The sequence below is a fragment of the Mobula hypostoma genome, chromosome 30 (genome assembly GCF_963921235.1).
Source record: "Mobula hypostoma chromosome 30, sMobHyp1.1, whole genome shotgun sequence".
Lineage (NCBI taxonomy): Eukaryota > Metazoa > Chordata > Chondrichthyes > Myliobatiformes > Myliobatidae > Mobula > Mobula hypostoma.
Window position 1 is genome coordinate 5,220,109 of NC_086126.1, and position 15,533 is coordinate 5,235,641.

The 15,533-nt window shown below is 48.1% G+C and overlaps 1 protein-coding gene across 3 annotated transcripts in view; it reads left to right on the forward strand.

The window, feature by feature from the left end:
- Positions 1-496: 496 nt before the first annotated feature.
- The window catches only part of LOC134339761 (sorting nexin-32-like), a 59,278-nt gene continuing 44,241 nt past the window's right edge, over positions 497-15,533 (forward strand). The window contains exons 1-2 of one of the 3 annotated variants that reach the window (XM_063036527.1): positions 497-688; positions 12,742-12,846. In XM_063036527.1, the coding sequence (XP_062892597.1) occupies positions 647-688; positions 12,742-12,846 (147 nt within the window). In that variant the 5' untranslated portion in view covers positions 497-646. Of the gene's footprint in view, positions 689-10,138; positions 10,290-11,118; positions 11,488-12,741; positions 12,847-15,533 lie in introns of those variants that run through there. The other 2 variants (XM_063036526.1, XM_063036528.1) reach the window with 2 other exon arrangements.

The window sequence follows — 15,533 nt, forward strand, 5'->3', positions numbered from 1 at the left end:
ACCACAGCGCGCCCCTCCCGGCTCTGCGAAGCCGCGTTCAAATTTCCCGCCCAAACGAGGGGTGGAGGCTGATGGGAGATGGGTCGGTCAGCTGACTGATCCGCGGAAGGAGGCCGCCGTCTGGAAAATTCTCTTCCCAAAGTTCATTTAAACAATCTCTCCCTCAGAAATCGACGTTAAACTAACGCAGTGTTCCGCTCCTACCCTTAAAGGCCATATTTATTTTTTTTAAATGTTACACAGACTTCTTAACTTCTTTTCTCTCGTTAAAGGAGAAAATTATCATCTTGAATCTCGTAGTAGTTTGAAGAGAAAAGTGTTTTTACGGTTTAAACCGGGCGGAAGTGCGGAGAGTTAAAATAATAACCACCAAATGCAAAACAGGGGTGGGGGGCGGGGAGTTTTTTTTACCTGTTTACCCTTAAGAACGGGGCGGACCGTTTTTGATTGACGGGATCGTGGACCAATGGGAGGCAGAAGGGCGAGCAGCCCAGCCAATCGGAGCCGCGGCCGGGCGAGCTACCGAGGAGGCGTGCGCGTTAACAAGAGGGCAGCGCGGACGGCGGGTTTCGTGGGCAGTCTGGACCTCCCACCGTCCTGAAGAGTCATCCCAGCCGGGACCGCAGACGTCCTGGTCAGCAGAGCGATGGAGGAGCGTACTCACCTGTTCGAGGGGGAAGATACCAAGGTAATATTCTTAACCAACAAACCTAATGAGCTAAAAACCCCTTTTGCCTCGTTCCTCAGTCAGCAGACCGGTTAAAAAGTGGGTCAGCTGATGCAGGCAGTCAAGTGCTGGGGGAGAGAGAGACATCGGTAATCTGCACTTTAATTTGCAACGAAACAGCTCTAATTTAACATTGTTAAACCTCTTGCTCATTCCATTCTTCAGTCTCTGAGCTCCCTTGTATTTTGCTGCCTACAGCCAATTGTACATTGTTTCTTGTTAACGCGATAAATCCCCTCTGTGGACTTGTGTTGAATCTGTGTCTTGTCTGTCTTTCTGTGCCTGTGTGTGTGTCTGTTGTTTTTTTCCCTCCATCAGTCCTATTCCACCTCCAGTACTGTTCATTCCTACTTGCTGGGATGAAACCTCCCCCCATTTTGACGGAGTTAACCCTCATAAACTAGGCCAGTGCTGAGGGAGGGGAGGGGCCATGTTTTCTGGAGGTGATACACTAAAAATCCTACCTTCTCTTGGGAAGAGCCGGATGTAACAGACGTAGTGGCCACTAATGGCATAAAAACTACAGCGAGATAATGCCCGCTGGTTGAGTGGTGTCGCAGCAACAACCTGGCACTCAACATCAGTGAGACCAAAGAACTGATTGTGGACTTCAGGAAGGGGAAGAAGAGGGAACACACACCAGTCCTGATAGAGTAGAGAGAGTGAGCAAATTCAAGCTCCTGGGCGTCAGGGCCTAACCTGGGCCCAACATATCAGTGCAGCTTTCAGGACGGTGACTATATTTCATGAGATTTGTTATGTTACCAAAATCACTTGCCAGTTCCAACAGATGTACTGTGGAGGGTATCAGTGTCTGGTATGGGGAGGGGGAAGAGGTGGGGACTACTGCAGAGGATTGAAATAAGCTGCAGAGAGTTGTAAACTCAGTTAGCTCCACCATGGGCGCCAGTCTCTGTAGTATCCAGGACATCTTCAAGGAGCGACGCCTCAGAAAGGTGGTGTCCATCATTAAGGACCCCCACCACCCAGGACATGCCCTCTTCTCACTGTTACCATCAGGAAGGAGGTACAGAAGCCTGAAGACACACACTCGGCAATTCAAGAACAGCTTCTTCCTCTCTGCCAGCTGATTTCTGAATGGACATTGAACCCATGAACACTATCTCACTACTTACTTTTTGCACACTATTTAATTTAGCTATTTAATATTTACTGTAACTCAGTTTTTTTCTATTATTATGTATTGTACTGCTGTCACAAAGACAAATTTCACAACATATGCCACAACCTGATTCTGAAGAGCCACGGTTTGGGATGGACACACACACACACACACACACACACCTGGAGAAACTCAGCAGGTCGGGCAGCATTTACGGAGAGGAATAAACGGTCGATGTTTCAGGCCAAGGCGCTTCCTCGGTGCTGGAACGGACGGGGGCTGAAGGCAGTCGACAGTCTGGGCTGCCCCGTTAAAGGAAGGATGCTATTAAACTAGAAAGAGTGCAGGAAAGGGTGCTGCCTGGACTCAGGAACCCAAGTTACAAGAAGAGGTTGCGTAGAGTGAGACTTTTATTCCCTGGAGCTTGAGAGGGGTCCACAAGGTCATGAAGGTGAAAAAACTTGGGCCTGTGCCCCAGAGAGCTAGAAATAAGGGGGCAAGCATTTAAGATGAAAAGTTAGAGATTTAAACGGGGCGTCGGCCAGCCTCTTCACTCGAAGAGTGGTGCATATTTGGAATGAGCTCCCAGGAGCGTTGGTTGAGTCGGGCGCATTAGCGGCATTTAAAAGCCATCTAGATATGTCCGTGGTGAGATAAAGTCGAAGAGGTCACTGACCAAACGCAGGCAGGTGGGACTGCCTCGCTGGACGGCGCTGCCGGTAGGGATGAGTTGGACCTTGCAACAGCTGGGAGCTTCTCTGTCCCTCGAGCACCGCGGACGCTGGGATCTGCCCGGGGCGGGGGGGGGGGACTTGGCAGGCCGAGCGGTATCGGGGGGGGGGGCGGGAAGGAATTGTTGAGGAATCTCCTCTTACGAGCGAAGTCTTCTTGGGCTGTCAGGGGGAACGAGAAGGAGTTTATTTGTCACGCACGCCGGGAGATCGCTAGAACCTTTCTCGCCACTTTGCACCTTAATTCTGTCCTCCTGCATCTCCTCATCCAGCCCCTTCGCGCCAACATCCAGGGCACCTCTTTTGAGAGCTGGCAAAGTCTTGGTCCCTCACTCTTCACCGTTCATAGAGGAGGTACAGGAGCCTGAAGGCACAAGCTCAATAGTCCAGCAACAGCTTCTTCCCCTCTGCTGTCAGATTTCTGAATGGCCCATGAACTCTTATCTTATTATTTTATTTTCTCTTTTAGAGGTACAGCACGGTAGCCAGCTCCTCAGGACCCACGAACCCACGTATGTCCAACTAACCCGGACACCTTTGGGATGTGGGAGGAAACTGGAGCACCCAAAGGATACACTGGTGTTCATGGGTGGGGGGGGGAGGTCGGGGTGTGTACAGACTCCTTGCAGACAGTGAAAGTGTTGAGCACAGTAACAGCGACGCGCTACCCTGCCGACTACAACATGAATTCGGCTTCGCGCTGCACTGCTGTCACAAAACGGTTTTGCATCGACGCAAGTCGGGGGGGGGGGTGGTTAATAAATCTGATTGTGGATGTCCCTGCTCCAGATGTGCCTCCCCACCCAGTCTCTTCCGCCGCTCCTCAGTTCACCATTCGCCTCGGGCTTCTGTCTCGTCACCAGCCCCCTCCACTCTCCGCCTTAGAATATCGATCGGTGCAGGCCCTTTCGCCCAGGATGTTGTGATTCTTTAACCTGTTTGGTGATCAATCCAACCCTTCCCTCTCTCATAGCCCTATGTTCTTCTGTCATCCATGTGCCTATCTAAGTGTCTCTAATTTATCTGCCTCTACGTGTTCCACGCTCCCACCACTCTTGTGTTTTTTTTTAAAAACTACCTCTTGATGCATGAATGAAGTCACTGGAGAAAAGTGTCAATAGGTGCATTTAATGTCAGAAATGTATACAATATACACCCTGAAAGTACTGATAGATACAAAGCAGCCTCATTCTTCGATGGAAGAAGATACAGGCATCATATTGAGGCCCTTACGATCTCTGGCGTAGCGTGAGGCTTGGTATTTTGTGTGCTAAGCGTCAAAGGGCAATTCCATATTTACGCTGCTTTTTTTTTGAAACTACACCACAAACTTCACACCCCGCAATTCACACGCACACACCGCAGATATCTTAAGTGAATTTTAATCAGCATTGTCTGGTCAGTGATTCGAGTTTTTTTTTAGGATCCTCTTGTTCAGAGCTGCATTTTAAGTCAAATCCACAATCCATTTTCAGATCTGAAGATTGGTGGCTGAAGTCATTTGCTAAATGTAAATGTGTTGAACCCAAAAATTGCTCTAAAACCTCTGACATCCCTTTCTCTTCCCCCCCCCCACTTTCTTCCAAACATCTTAAAGTTATAGCCCCCTCATATTAGCCATTCCTACCCTGGGGAAAAGTCCCTGGCTGTCCACTCGATCTATGCCTCTTATCATCTTGTACACCTCTATCAAGTCACCTCTCATCCTCCTTTGCTCCAAAGAGAAAAGGCTTAGCTTACTCAACCTATCCTCATAGGACACGTTCTCTAATCTAGGCAGCATCCTGGTGAATCTCCTCTGCACCCTCTCTAAAGCTTCCACCTCCTTCCTATAATAAGGCGTCCAGAACTGAGCACAATACTCCCAGACACGAGGAAATCTGCAGATGCTGGAAATTCAAGCAACACACACCAAATGCTGGTGGAACGCAGCAGGCCGGGCAGCATCTCTAGGAAGAGGTACAGTCGACGTTTCGGGCCGAGACCCTTCATCAGGACTAACTGAAGGAAGAGCTAATAAGAGATTTGAAAGGGGGAGGGGGAGACCGAAATGATAGGAGAAGACAGGAGGGGGAGGGATGGAGCTAAGAGCTGGACAGGTGATTGGCATGAGAAACAGGAATCATGTCTTGGGGACATGGAGGGCTTGGTGGATGAGCCTAGGGCCAGAAGGCACAGCCTTAGAAGGGGATTCCTTTAGAATGAGAGATGAGGAGGAATTTCTTTAGCCAGAGGGTGGTAAATCTGGAATTCGTTGTCACAGATGGCTGTGGAGGCCAAGTCATTGGGTATATTTAAATTGGAGATTGGTGGGTGTTGAAGGTTAGTTTTATTTGTCACTGTATATTGAAAGATGTAGGTGATAGATGTTGTTTACATCAATGACCACAATTGATTAGTCCAGGGCATGCGAGATTATGGGGGAGAAGGCAGGAGAATGGGATTGAGAGGGGAAAATAAATCAGCCATGATGGCGTAATTCTGCCCCTGGGTGTTATGACTCTCTCACACGGAGAGACTGTCTTTGATTGTTGGAAACGTTCTGAGAGCTGAACTGGGCTTGAAGGACCAAACGGCCTTCCTTTTTGGTGAGAAGCGAGAATAATATCTTTGGAGCTTCCTGACAGGGAGAGGGAATTAGTTTGCTTTTCACTAAATCCTTTTAAATTTCTTTATTGCGTTACCAGATGGGCAGGAAGTCTATTTATATAAGTGGGTTGAACACTGGAAACTGGGACATCGAGTGTGGTGATTCAGGATGAGACTTTCAGTAAAATGTATCATGCGTTTTCGCATGCCCTACTTTCATAAGATGGTAAAGGATTTCTACTTTTTTTATTTCTGAAGAGAGGTCAGTTTTATGTTGAAACCCTGTTAGCAACCTTTTTTATTTCCCACCACCTCCCCCATCCAGTCCTAACGTCTAAGGCTATGTCCACACTAGACCGGATAAATCCGTAACCGAAGCTTTTTCTCTTCGTTTTGACCCTCCGTCCACACTGAAACGGCGTTTTCTTCCCCCGAACGCGGAGCTTTTCAGAAACCTTCTCCAGAGTGAATAAATCTGAAAATGCCTAATATCCGGCGTAGTGTGTACGGGGTAACCGGCTATTTTAAAAACCGCTGTCATGACGTGCTGGAACAAATGGTGGTGGTAGCACGGCATCTCATTGTTTTCTTGAACGCAACCTCCAACACCACAACAATATCTGACAATAGATATGTAACAGCCTAATGTAACATTGTATGGAAATACAAGATAACACTGATGCAGACATGTTTTATCATTTAACAAGGTGTTTTATTAATGTATGGCTTGTGCAAACATTCAACAGATGCAATTGTCATTTTTGCCCAGTAACCGGTTTTATTGCACATGTTAAATACAGCAAAATAATACACAAAGACATGGCAAAAGTAAAGGCAAACAAATGAGGTAACAGCAAATTTCACTTTTGCCCAGTAACAAGCCGTATTGCATTTAGTTGTAGGTGTCGTCCCTTTCATCGGTGAAGAAACTTCTGTAGGAAATATTTCCGGACAAACGTGCACCAAGTACACTGTTTCCTCTTTGCTTGTTTTCTGTGTGTCCTGCGCATGCCCAGTAGGAGGAGATTCGCCCAAATATCTGTTTTAATGTGGGCTGAGGTATTTTCAAAAACGCCTAGTGTGGACGCCTGTTGTTTTTACGCAAAACCGGCATTTTCAAAATTAGCTGGTCTAGTGTGGGCATAGCCTCAGTTTGCTTTATAGGAAGCAGTAGTTGAGGTATATCTAGTCATCTGACTGTTCGTAGTGGTGGGATGGAGATGCATTTCTACCGAAGGAAGGGTAAGGTGCTCCTTCCCTCAGATCTACAAAACATCCCAGGGTCCCACTCTTCTCTCTGACAAGGCGCAGAACCAAGATCCCATGGTTGTTGTTTGCAAAGGCACACGGATGTCTAATAAAGTTGGCCATGGTTCATTTGGACAAGTACATTTTTGCCCAAATAAATGGCTGCCGCAATTAGTTGAAGCTTCATGGAGATAGTTAAGCATCTTAAGCCAAGTCAAAAAAATGTATTTAAATGAAAATACAGCACAAATTTGAACACTGTCAATAATACTGCAGTACAATAAAACTATTAGTTAATAGTTATTGATGGAGGAATTCATCCAGTGTACACTGTGTTCTTTTGATTCTGACTGTAAATAAACAAATTCAGCACCTGACACCTAGTACAGACTGCCTTCATACAATGCTTTCAATAATTGCATCCTCCAAATCTTCGTTTTCATTGTAACATTCAAGGTGATTGTCGATACGTTCAAATTCTTCATAGTTCCTAACTCATTGAAGTAGATGAATCATTTAATTTTCACTCCCAGCTGTTTCTGGCATCTCCAGGCCTGAATGCTTGAGACCGCAGTGAGCAAGAGAGTTACGATTTGTCTTGCTGCTTGTCTCTCGCCAGCTATCAGTGACAAAAATCACTGCCTTTTTGAGCACAGACACACGCTACTGATGCTGTTTTAAAAACTGCTCGCTGTAAGTGCGGTGTAGTGTCGAAAGGCCACACAAGTGCAGGCGACTGACGTGAGTTGGGACCTGTTCAGCAACAGTCTCCTGTCCCAATTAAATGGTTTAGTGTCACCCTTGGATTAAGTATAGCATCTGCTTAGCCCACCCCCCCCCCCACAGATCAGGGTCATGAGCAGGGGGCGGACAGTCATACGAGCAGCCGGTGCACACTACAAGTCCTGGTTATGCGACCACTGACGCCAGGCAGACAATCTCTTCAGAGTAATGATAATGGCTGGGGGTCACCCATCTCTTAAAGACACTGCCCAGAAGAAGGCGATGGCAAAACCACTTCTGTAGGAAAATCGTGGACAAAGACCGTGCTTGCCCAGGTCATACAACGTGGCGCATGATGATGTTAATGAGTGTCCCAAATAAATGAATAAAGTCCTAGCAATCTAATCGATTAATTTTAGAGTTGGCTCAATTAAGAGGCTGCCCTGATGAACTGATGGCCCAATTAAATGGAATCCGCTATTTGTTCATGAATGAATGTGTCTGAATTAAATAATCGGGGGCCTCTGCCAATTACCTGTCAAACACCCAGTGCATGGGAGGGGGTGGGGGGGGTTGTGCAAACAATAAAAGAAAGCAAATAGCATTTCTCCTTGGAGCAACAGAGGATGAGAGTTGACCTGGTAGAGGTGTACGAGATAATGAGAGGCTTTGATCGTCTGGATAGTCAGAGGCTTTTCCCCAGGGCTGAAATGGCTAGCACAAGAGGGCACAGTTTTAAGGTGCTTGGAAGTAGGTACAGAGGAGATGTCAGGGGTAAGATTTTTTTACACAGAGTAGTGGGTGCGTGGAATGGGCTGCCGACGACAGTGGTGGAGGCGGATGCGATAGGGTCTTTTAAGAGGCTCCTGGATAGGTACATGGAGCTTAGCAAAATAGAGGGCTATGGGTAAGCCTAGGTAATTCTAAGGTAAGGACATGTTCAGCACAGTTTTGTGGGCTGAAGGGCCTGTATTGTGCTGTAGGTTTTCTATGTTTCTACAATTATACCCACCATCATGGGCACTAGCTTCTGTAGTGTCCAGGGCAACATCAATAAACGATGCCTCAGAAAGGCAGCGTCCATTGTTACGGACCCCCACCACCCAGGACATGCTCCCTTCTCATTGCTACCATCAGGGAGGAGGTACAGAAGTCTGACGACACACACTCAGCGATTCAGGAACAGCTTCTTCCCCTCTGCCATCCAATTTCTGAACGGGCATTGAACCCATGAGCATTATCTTACTACTTTATTTCTTTCTATCTTTGCACTAATTTAATTTAACTATTTATATACTTCAATTCGCATTTTTCTCTATTATTGTGTATTGCGATGTACTGCTGCCGCAAAGACGACAGATTTCAAGACGTGTGCCGATGTTAATCGTGATTCTGATTTATTTTGCGAGGAAGAGCACAGTTGGAACAAACAAAATGCAAAGTGTTTAAAGTAATCATGGTCTTGTTCGTCTGTGTAATTAGGTGTGTGCCAAGACCAAATGGTTTAAGGCAGAGGTCCCCAACGCACAGTGAACGGACCCCTTGCTTAATGGTGTTGGTCCGTGGCACAAAAAAAGGGTTGTGAACCCTGGTTTAAGGGAAGTAGCTGTTCCTGAACTTGGTGGTGTAGGCTATTGGGCTTCTGCACTGCCTGCCCGACGGGAGCCGCGCAGAGATGGCGTGTCCCGGACGGTGGGGATCTCTGATAGATATTGCCTCCCTGGAGCAGAGCAGATACTAACATGATGTGACTGAATGTTGTCACAGGCTCAAAGGGCCGAGTGGCCACTGCTCATTTTGAGCATCAAGTTCTCAGGTGACTGGTCACCGACTACCGGTTCGGTGAGAGTTGGCTGCATACTCGTCCGTTTGCAGTTGGATTTGGTGAACTGTGCTCTGTCTCGTTCTGAATGCTCATTTCTGCTCAGCAGCCATCTGTTAAATTTTCTTTTTCAGTGTACAGCCCACAGGTTTGGCCCGGTTGCTGTCTCATCCCATTGAGTTGGGTGAGATTGCAAGATAAGGGGTGGGAGTGTATACATAAGGACTGAACATTTAAACTTTGCTCTCCCCCCCCACCCCCGGTGAAGTTTTGTGTATTTTGCCTTGTGAACTTTATACCCAGATTGATAACTCCTGTGTATACAGCACTCGGACTGCTGGGAAATGTCCCTGTGCAAATCACTACACTGTAAGCAAACAGTGCTGATGCTTTATAAGATAAGGAGACTGAGGAGCAGAATTAGGCTATTCAGCCCATCGAGTCTGCTCCACCGTTCGATCGTGGCCGATTTTATTTTCCCTCCCAACCCCATTTTCCTGCCTTCTCCCCCATAACCTTTGGCACTCCTACTAATGAAGAACCTCTCTCCCTCCGCTTTATCGGAGGTTGACGTTGGAGAGGGTTCAAGGGGGGGTTCGTGAAAATGATTCCAAAATTGAATGGCTAATCATACTCTACTCGCTGGAGTTCAGAAGAATGAGGGGGGGATCTCATTGAAACCTATCGAATGTTGAAAGGCCTAGGTAGAATGAAGGTGGAGAGGATGCTTCCTATGGTGGGGGGAGTTTAAGACCAGAGGACGCAGCCCTCCGAATAGAGGGAAGAAATGTGAGGTAAGTTACTTTGACTGTGGAATGTTTGTTGGTGCCAGATGGGGTGATATGAGTATTTCAGAAACTGCTGATCTCCTGGGGTTTTTCACCCACAAGACTTTCTAGAGTTTACAGAAAACAGTGCGGAAAAACAAAAAAAAAAATCCAAGAAAATTCGTAGAAGCATGGATTTCTACAAACAATTACGTAGATGGATATGTAGACCTCAATCCCGATTTATAAGCCAATGTAGGCAGAATTCCAGACCACAATGCGCAGAGTTTACCGTGCAACCAATCAGTGATGAGACCTCCTTCCTACATCATAAATGAGTTTCCATAATGACGGCCCGTCAGCTGATTGATACGAATATAAAGGCCAAACATTTGGAGGACACTCCGCGAATGAACGGCGCACTGATGATGTCTCCTCGAAAGCGTTTGCAAATGGATTGCCAAGATCGGAGAACAACCCAACCTTTCATTCCCACGATCCTTCTCCGATGCCGGTGTACAGGGTGGGGAGCGTTCTTGCTGCGTGGCATCGCCACCCGGTATGGAGTGTCCAGTGCACTGATACAGAGGGTTTGCAGTTTCAGCTGGCTTCCATCACTGGCTCCTTTTTCCCCCAGCCCCCCTCCTCCCCCAGAGGGGGCATCTTCAGGACGCTTGACTACAAGTTTTCTCACAAGATCTCCTGGTGTGCTGCATGCAGCTTTAATCAGGGCTGCTGGTTTGAGTCCAGCTCGCAGCTTGTGAGGGTGTTTCTGATCTGTGATTTATTTCCTTTTTTTTTTCCCTCACTGTCTCTGCAAATGTCCCGTTGCTGAAGCTGTAAACAGAGGCGGGAGTGCTGAGGTAATGCAGAAGGCATGGAGCCAGCTGATCAAATCCTTGCTCTCCGTGGCGTTGACGTTAACCAGCACTTGCAGCCCTGAACACTCCGGCAGTTGGCAGGAGGTGCCGCCTGTGATCTCGTCAAGCCTGATGTGCCCGTGGAGGGGAGAGGATGGAGTGGGGCAGCGTGCGTGCCCAGCGCTACTTCATAAGCTTGCTCTCACCGGCCATTCCTCCTAGGGCCTGAGTCTTGTCATGTGTGTGTGCCAGTTACTCCAGGCTTGCCAGGGCTGCTTCAAAATTCCTTTCCAAAGACGTGTGGGTTACGGCTAGTGAGTTGTCGGCATGCTGATTCGGTGCCGGAAGCATGCACGCTGACCCCTGGCATGTCCTCAGAGTGTGACCGTTGGGGCAAACGATACACTTCACTACGTTTCAATGTTCTGTACCTGTGACAAATAAAACTAATCCGTAATCGTCAGAAAGGGCAGGGTGAGGGATCAGAAGTGGAGGGGGGAGCAAGTTCGAGTTCCTGGGTGTCAGTCTCTCTGAGGATCTAACCTGGGCCCATCATATCAATACAGCTACAGAGCAGGCATGACAGCGGCTACATTTCATTGAGTTTGAGGAGATTTGGTTTGTCAGCTAAAGGACTTGAAAACTTCTACAGGTGTGCTATAGAGAGCATTCTGACTGGCTACATCACCGTCTGGTATAGGGAGGCGGGTGCAGCTACTGTACAGGATCGAAGTAAGCTGCAGAGAGTTGTAAACTCAGTCAGCTCCATCACGGGTACTGGTCTCCGTAGTATCCAGGACATCTTCAAGGAGCGATGCCTCAGAAAGGTGGCGTCCATCATTACAGAACCCACCAACCAGGACATGCCCTCTTCCCGATGGTAGCAATGAGGAGGAGGTAAAGGAGCCTGAAGACACACACTCAACTATTCAGGAACAGCTTCTTCCCCTCTGCCGTCCGATTTCTGAATGGACATTGAACCCATGAACACTACCTCCCTACTTTTTTTTATTTCTGTTTGCATGACTTATTTATATATGTTTACTGTAATTAAATTCTTTCTATTATTATGTGTTGCATTGTACTGCTGCGGCAAAGTTAACAAATTTCACGACAGATACCGGTGATATGAAATCTGATTCTGATTACAAGCTTCGCTGTTGGAGGTGTAATGCGTTGTGACACGGGTACATTGACAGATGCGGTGAAATGAATGAACTGAGGGCGTGCTCGGGGCAGCCCGCAAGGTGCTGTTACACTTTTCAGTTCGGTCCCTCTCCTTTGAGGCTGCCTGATCCACTGAGTCATCCCAGCCTTTGTATCCTTGAGTGACCTTGGCCCGATTTCCACGTAGCTGTGGAAACCATTCCCTTGCCGTGTACCTGTCCAAGTACTTATTTGCCTGGTAAGCCCAAGGGGTTTTGCGGATGCTGGAAATTTTGAGCAACAAATACAAAACGCTGGAGGAACTCAGCGAGTCGGGCACTATCTATGGAGGGGAATATAGGGTGCATATCGGACAGTTAGAATGCTCCCCATGGTCCATCTATGGAAATTTGGGTGACAAGCCAAATTTCCTCAAACTCCCAACGAAATATAGCCGCCATTGTGCTGTCTTTCTAAGGCACCGGGGAGAATATACAAGTTCCTTAAAGACAGCAGTGGGAACCGAAACCTTATCGATGGTTGCTGCCACTTGAAAGCGATTGTGTGTTAACAGCTACGCTGCTGTGAAGGCCCACACTCTGTGTTTCTTCCCCTCCACTACCAGATTTCTGACTAGTTCATGAACAGTACCCTTTCTGTTTTTTGCATTGTTTATATATGTTTGTAATCTATAGTAATTACTTTTAGTCTTTTCACTGAATTGCTGTAGCAAGACAAATTTCACACCCAAGTTGGTGGTGATAAATCTGATTCTGTAAAGACGTGATATTTCTTGCGTTAACACATTAAGAAAATGTTGATTCGAATGTTTTCAATTAATGTAACCTTAATGAAAATTTTTAAGCGTATTTTGAAATTTGTTTAGTTGCAAGACTTCCTCCATGCTGAACCGTCCAACTTTTTTCCCCCAGGCTTGTAGCGCGCGTTCAGAGCAATCTGTTCTTGTTTGATGGATCGCTGTGTTTGTTTTGTTTTTAATTGCAGTCGAGGACCATGTCAGTAGACCTGCAGGGAGACACCTCGCTCCAGGTTGAGATCTCGGATGCTGTCAGCGAGAGGGACAAAGTGAAGTTCACCGTCCACACCAAGGTATGGGGGGGGGAGGGGTCCTAGAGGTTGGCAGCTCGCCATCTCGTCCTGTGAGTGACGCAGGAACGTTACCTGCTGGGCCACCAGAGTGCGGGCATGACTCATGCCTTCTGGCTCGGTCGCCTGAAGCAGAAGCTTGTGTCTTTGAGCCCTTGTTTAAGGGACTGCTTCCTCCCCCTGGAGGTACTGGGGGGGCGGGGAGGAGGATGGGAAAGTTGCCCTGGGTGAAGAGTGAGGCATGAGAGATTTACAACACAGTTCAGGCCCTTTGGCCCGCAATGTTGTGCCAACCCTTTAACCAATCCAAGATCAATCTAACCCTTCCCTCCCGCATAGCCCTCCACTTTTCTAAGAGCCTCTTAAACGTCCATAATGTATCTGCTCCCACCACCACCCCCGGCAGGGCGTTCCACACACCCACCTCTCTGTGTTTTTTTAAAAAGAAAAGGTGTGACTCTGGCTTCCTGCTCTATACTTTCCTCCAATCACCCTGAAATGATGTCCCGCCTCATATTAGCCACTTCCACCTTTTGGGTGTGTCTCTGGCTGTCCATTCTATCTATGCCTCTTACCATCTTGCATGTCTCTATCAAGTCGCCTCTCATCCTTCTCTCCAAAGAGGAAAGCCCGAACTCGCTTAACCTATCCCCGTAAGACGTGCTCTCTAATCGAACCTCAAGGGCGTAATTTTAAGGCGTTTGCAGGAAAGTCAAGGGGAGATATCAGGGAAGTTCTCTGCATAGGGTGTGGTTGGTGTTTGTGGAACGTCCTGCCAGAAATGGAGGGAGATGTGTCAGCGGCAGCTAAGAAACTTGTAGGTGGGCACACGGATGAAAGAAAGGTGGAGGGCTGTGTGGGAGGGAAGGGTTAGATTGACCTTGCAGGAGGTAAAAGTTGGGCTGAAAGGCCTGTACTGTGCTGTAGTGTTCTGTATAACTGGAAGACCACCATAGCATAGTGGTCAGCGCAACGCTTTACAGTACAGGCGACCCGGGTTGCCTGTTTATTGTACAAACACGAGAAAGTCTGCAGAGATGGAAATCCCACGCAACATGCAATGCACGCATACACAGTAACTCAGCAGCTCGGGTAGCATCTATGGAAAAGAGTAAACAGTCAACTTTTCATGCCGAGATCCTCCTCCAGGACATGGGGAGTTTGTACGTTATCGCCCATGACTGCGTGCATTTTCTTCTACAGTCCAAAGATGTACCAGTTGGTAGGTTAATTGCTCATCGTAAATTGCCCCATGATTAGGCTAGGGTTAAACTGGGGGATCACTGGGCGGTGTGTCACAAAGAGCCTGTTCCACACTGTATCTCAATAGATACATTTTTTTATCGTCACGTGTACCGAGGTGCAGTGCAAATACTTAAATATTTTGCATGCTGTCTGTATAGATAATGTTATCAGGTCAATACACCGAGCTGGTATCGGGGAACTTCCAAGAGGACCACAATCTTGCAGGGTTTGGAGGCTTGCATGCTTCAGTGACCTGGAGAGCTATGTTGGCTGGAGTCGGGGCTTATTGCTTTGACTCTTGGCAGGGTCACCCATGGCAAACAGGTCAAAAGGTAGAGAGCACACGAAGGGCGGTCCACTGGTGCCGCAGGTTCGTGGGGTTCAGCTTGGGGCTAATAACCCTGACCGGTAAACCAAAACTGACGGAAACAGCAATGAAGAATCCTCCTTCAGCTCTGCGTGGCCAGACAGATGGAGGGCCACCTTTGCTGCCCTGAACTCCAGCGGCGTAACGGGCAGGGTGGCGTGGTGGCACCGGGCAAAGCAATAGCAGAATCTAAAATATTGTGTGACAGAGAAATGCAGGCAAAGTGCGCAGCCACGCCGAGCGAGGTTGGGGGTCAGGAGTCCATCTTGACCTTGGGCGAGGTCTGTTCAATAGTCTTGCGACAGGATTGAAGCTAGCCCTCAGCCTGCCGGTGCGTGCTTTCAAGCTTTTTCTATCTTCTTGGAATGTCCAGAGTGCGAGGGATCACGAATGGTGTTGGCTGCTTTACGGAGGTAGTGAAGAGACCATGGCGGGGAGGGTGGTCTCCATGTCTTGCTGAGCTGTGTCCCCGATCTCTCCGCAGTTTCTTGCGGTCACGTGCGGAGCAACTACTGGATCCAAAGCGTTGGATAGGATAACTCGTTGGTCAGTGGTTCCATTTACTATCAGAGAATGTGTGCAACCTGAAATTCTTACTCTTCACAGACGTCCATGAAACAGACGGGGAGAAAAACCCAAAGGATGAATGACAGAGAAATGTTAGAACTCCAAAGCCCCCCCCCCCACGCACAAGCAGCAGCAGAGCATCAGCCCTCCTCCTCCTTTCTCCCCGCCCCCCGCGCCGTGTTCCAGCAGGATACAACAGCACCCACTGCCCACCAAGCAAAAGCAAAGCCCCCCCAAGAGAGTCCATGATCTGCTGTCCAACAAAAACCATTGTTCACCCAACGTGTTCAATGTGCCACAGGCTTTCTCTAGCGAATGGGGCGGGGGGAGAGAGAGGGGGGTGTCACAGTGAGAGGGGAATCTAACAGCTCGCTGTTTCATTGTTACAACCTGAAGCGACACTTATTTGAGCTGGCCTGACTAGAGAACCTGCAGACTGCTTCCCACCCCCATTGAGATAGAGCCATCACCGGAGCGCAGAGGCTTCTGACCCCGCCGTCTCGATGTTCTG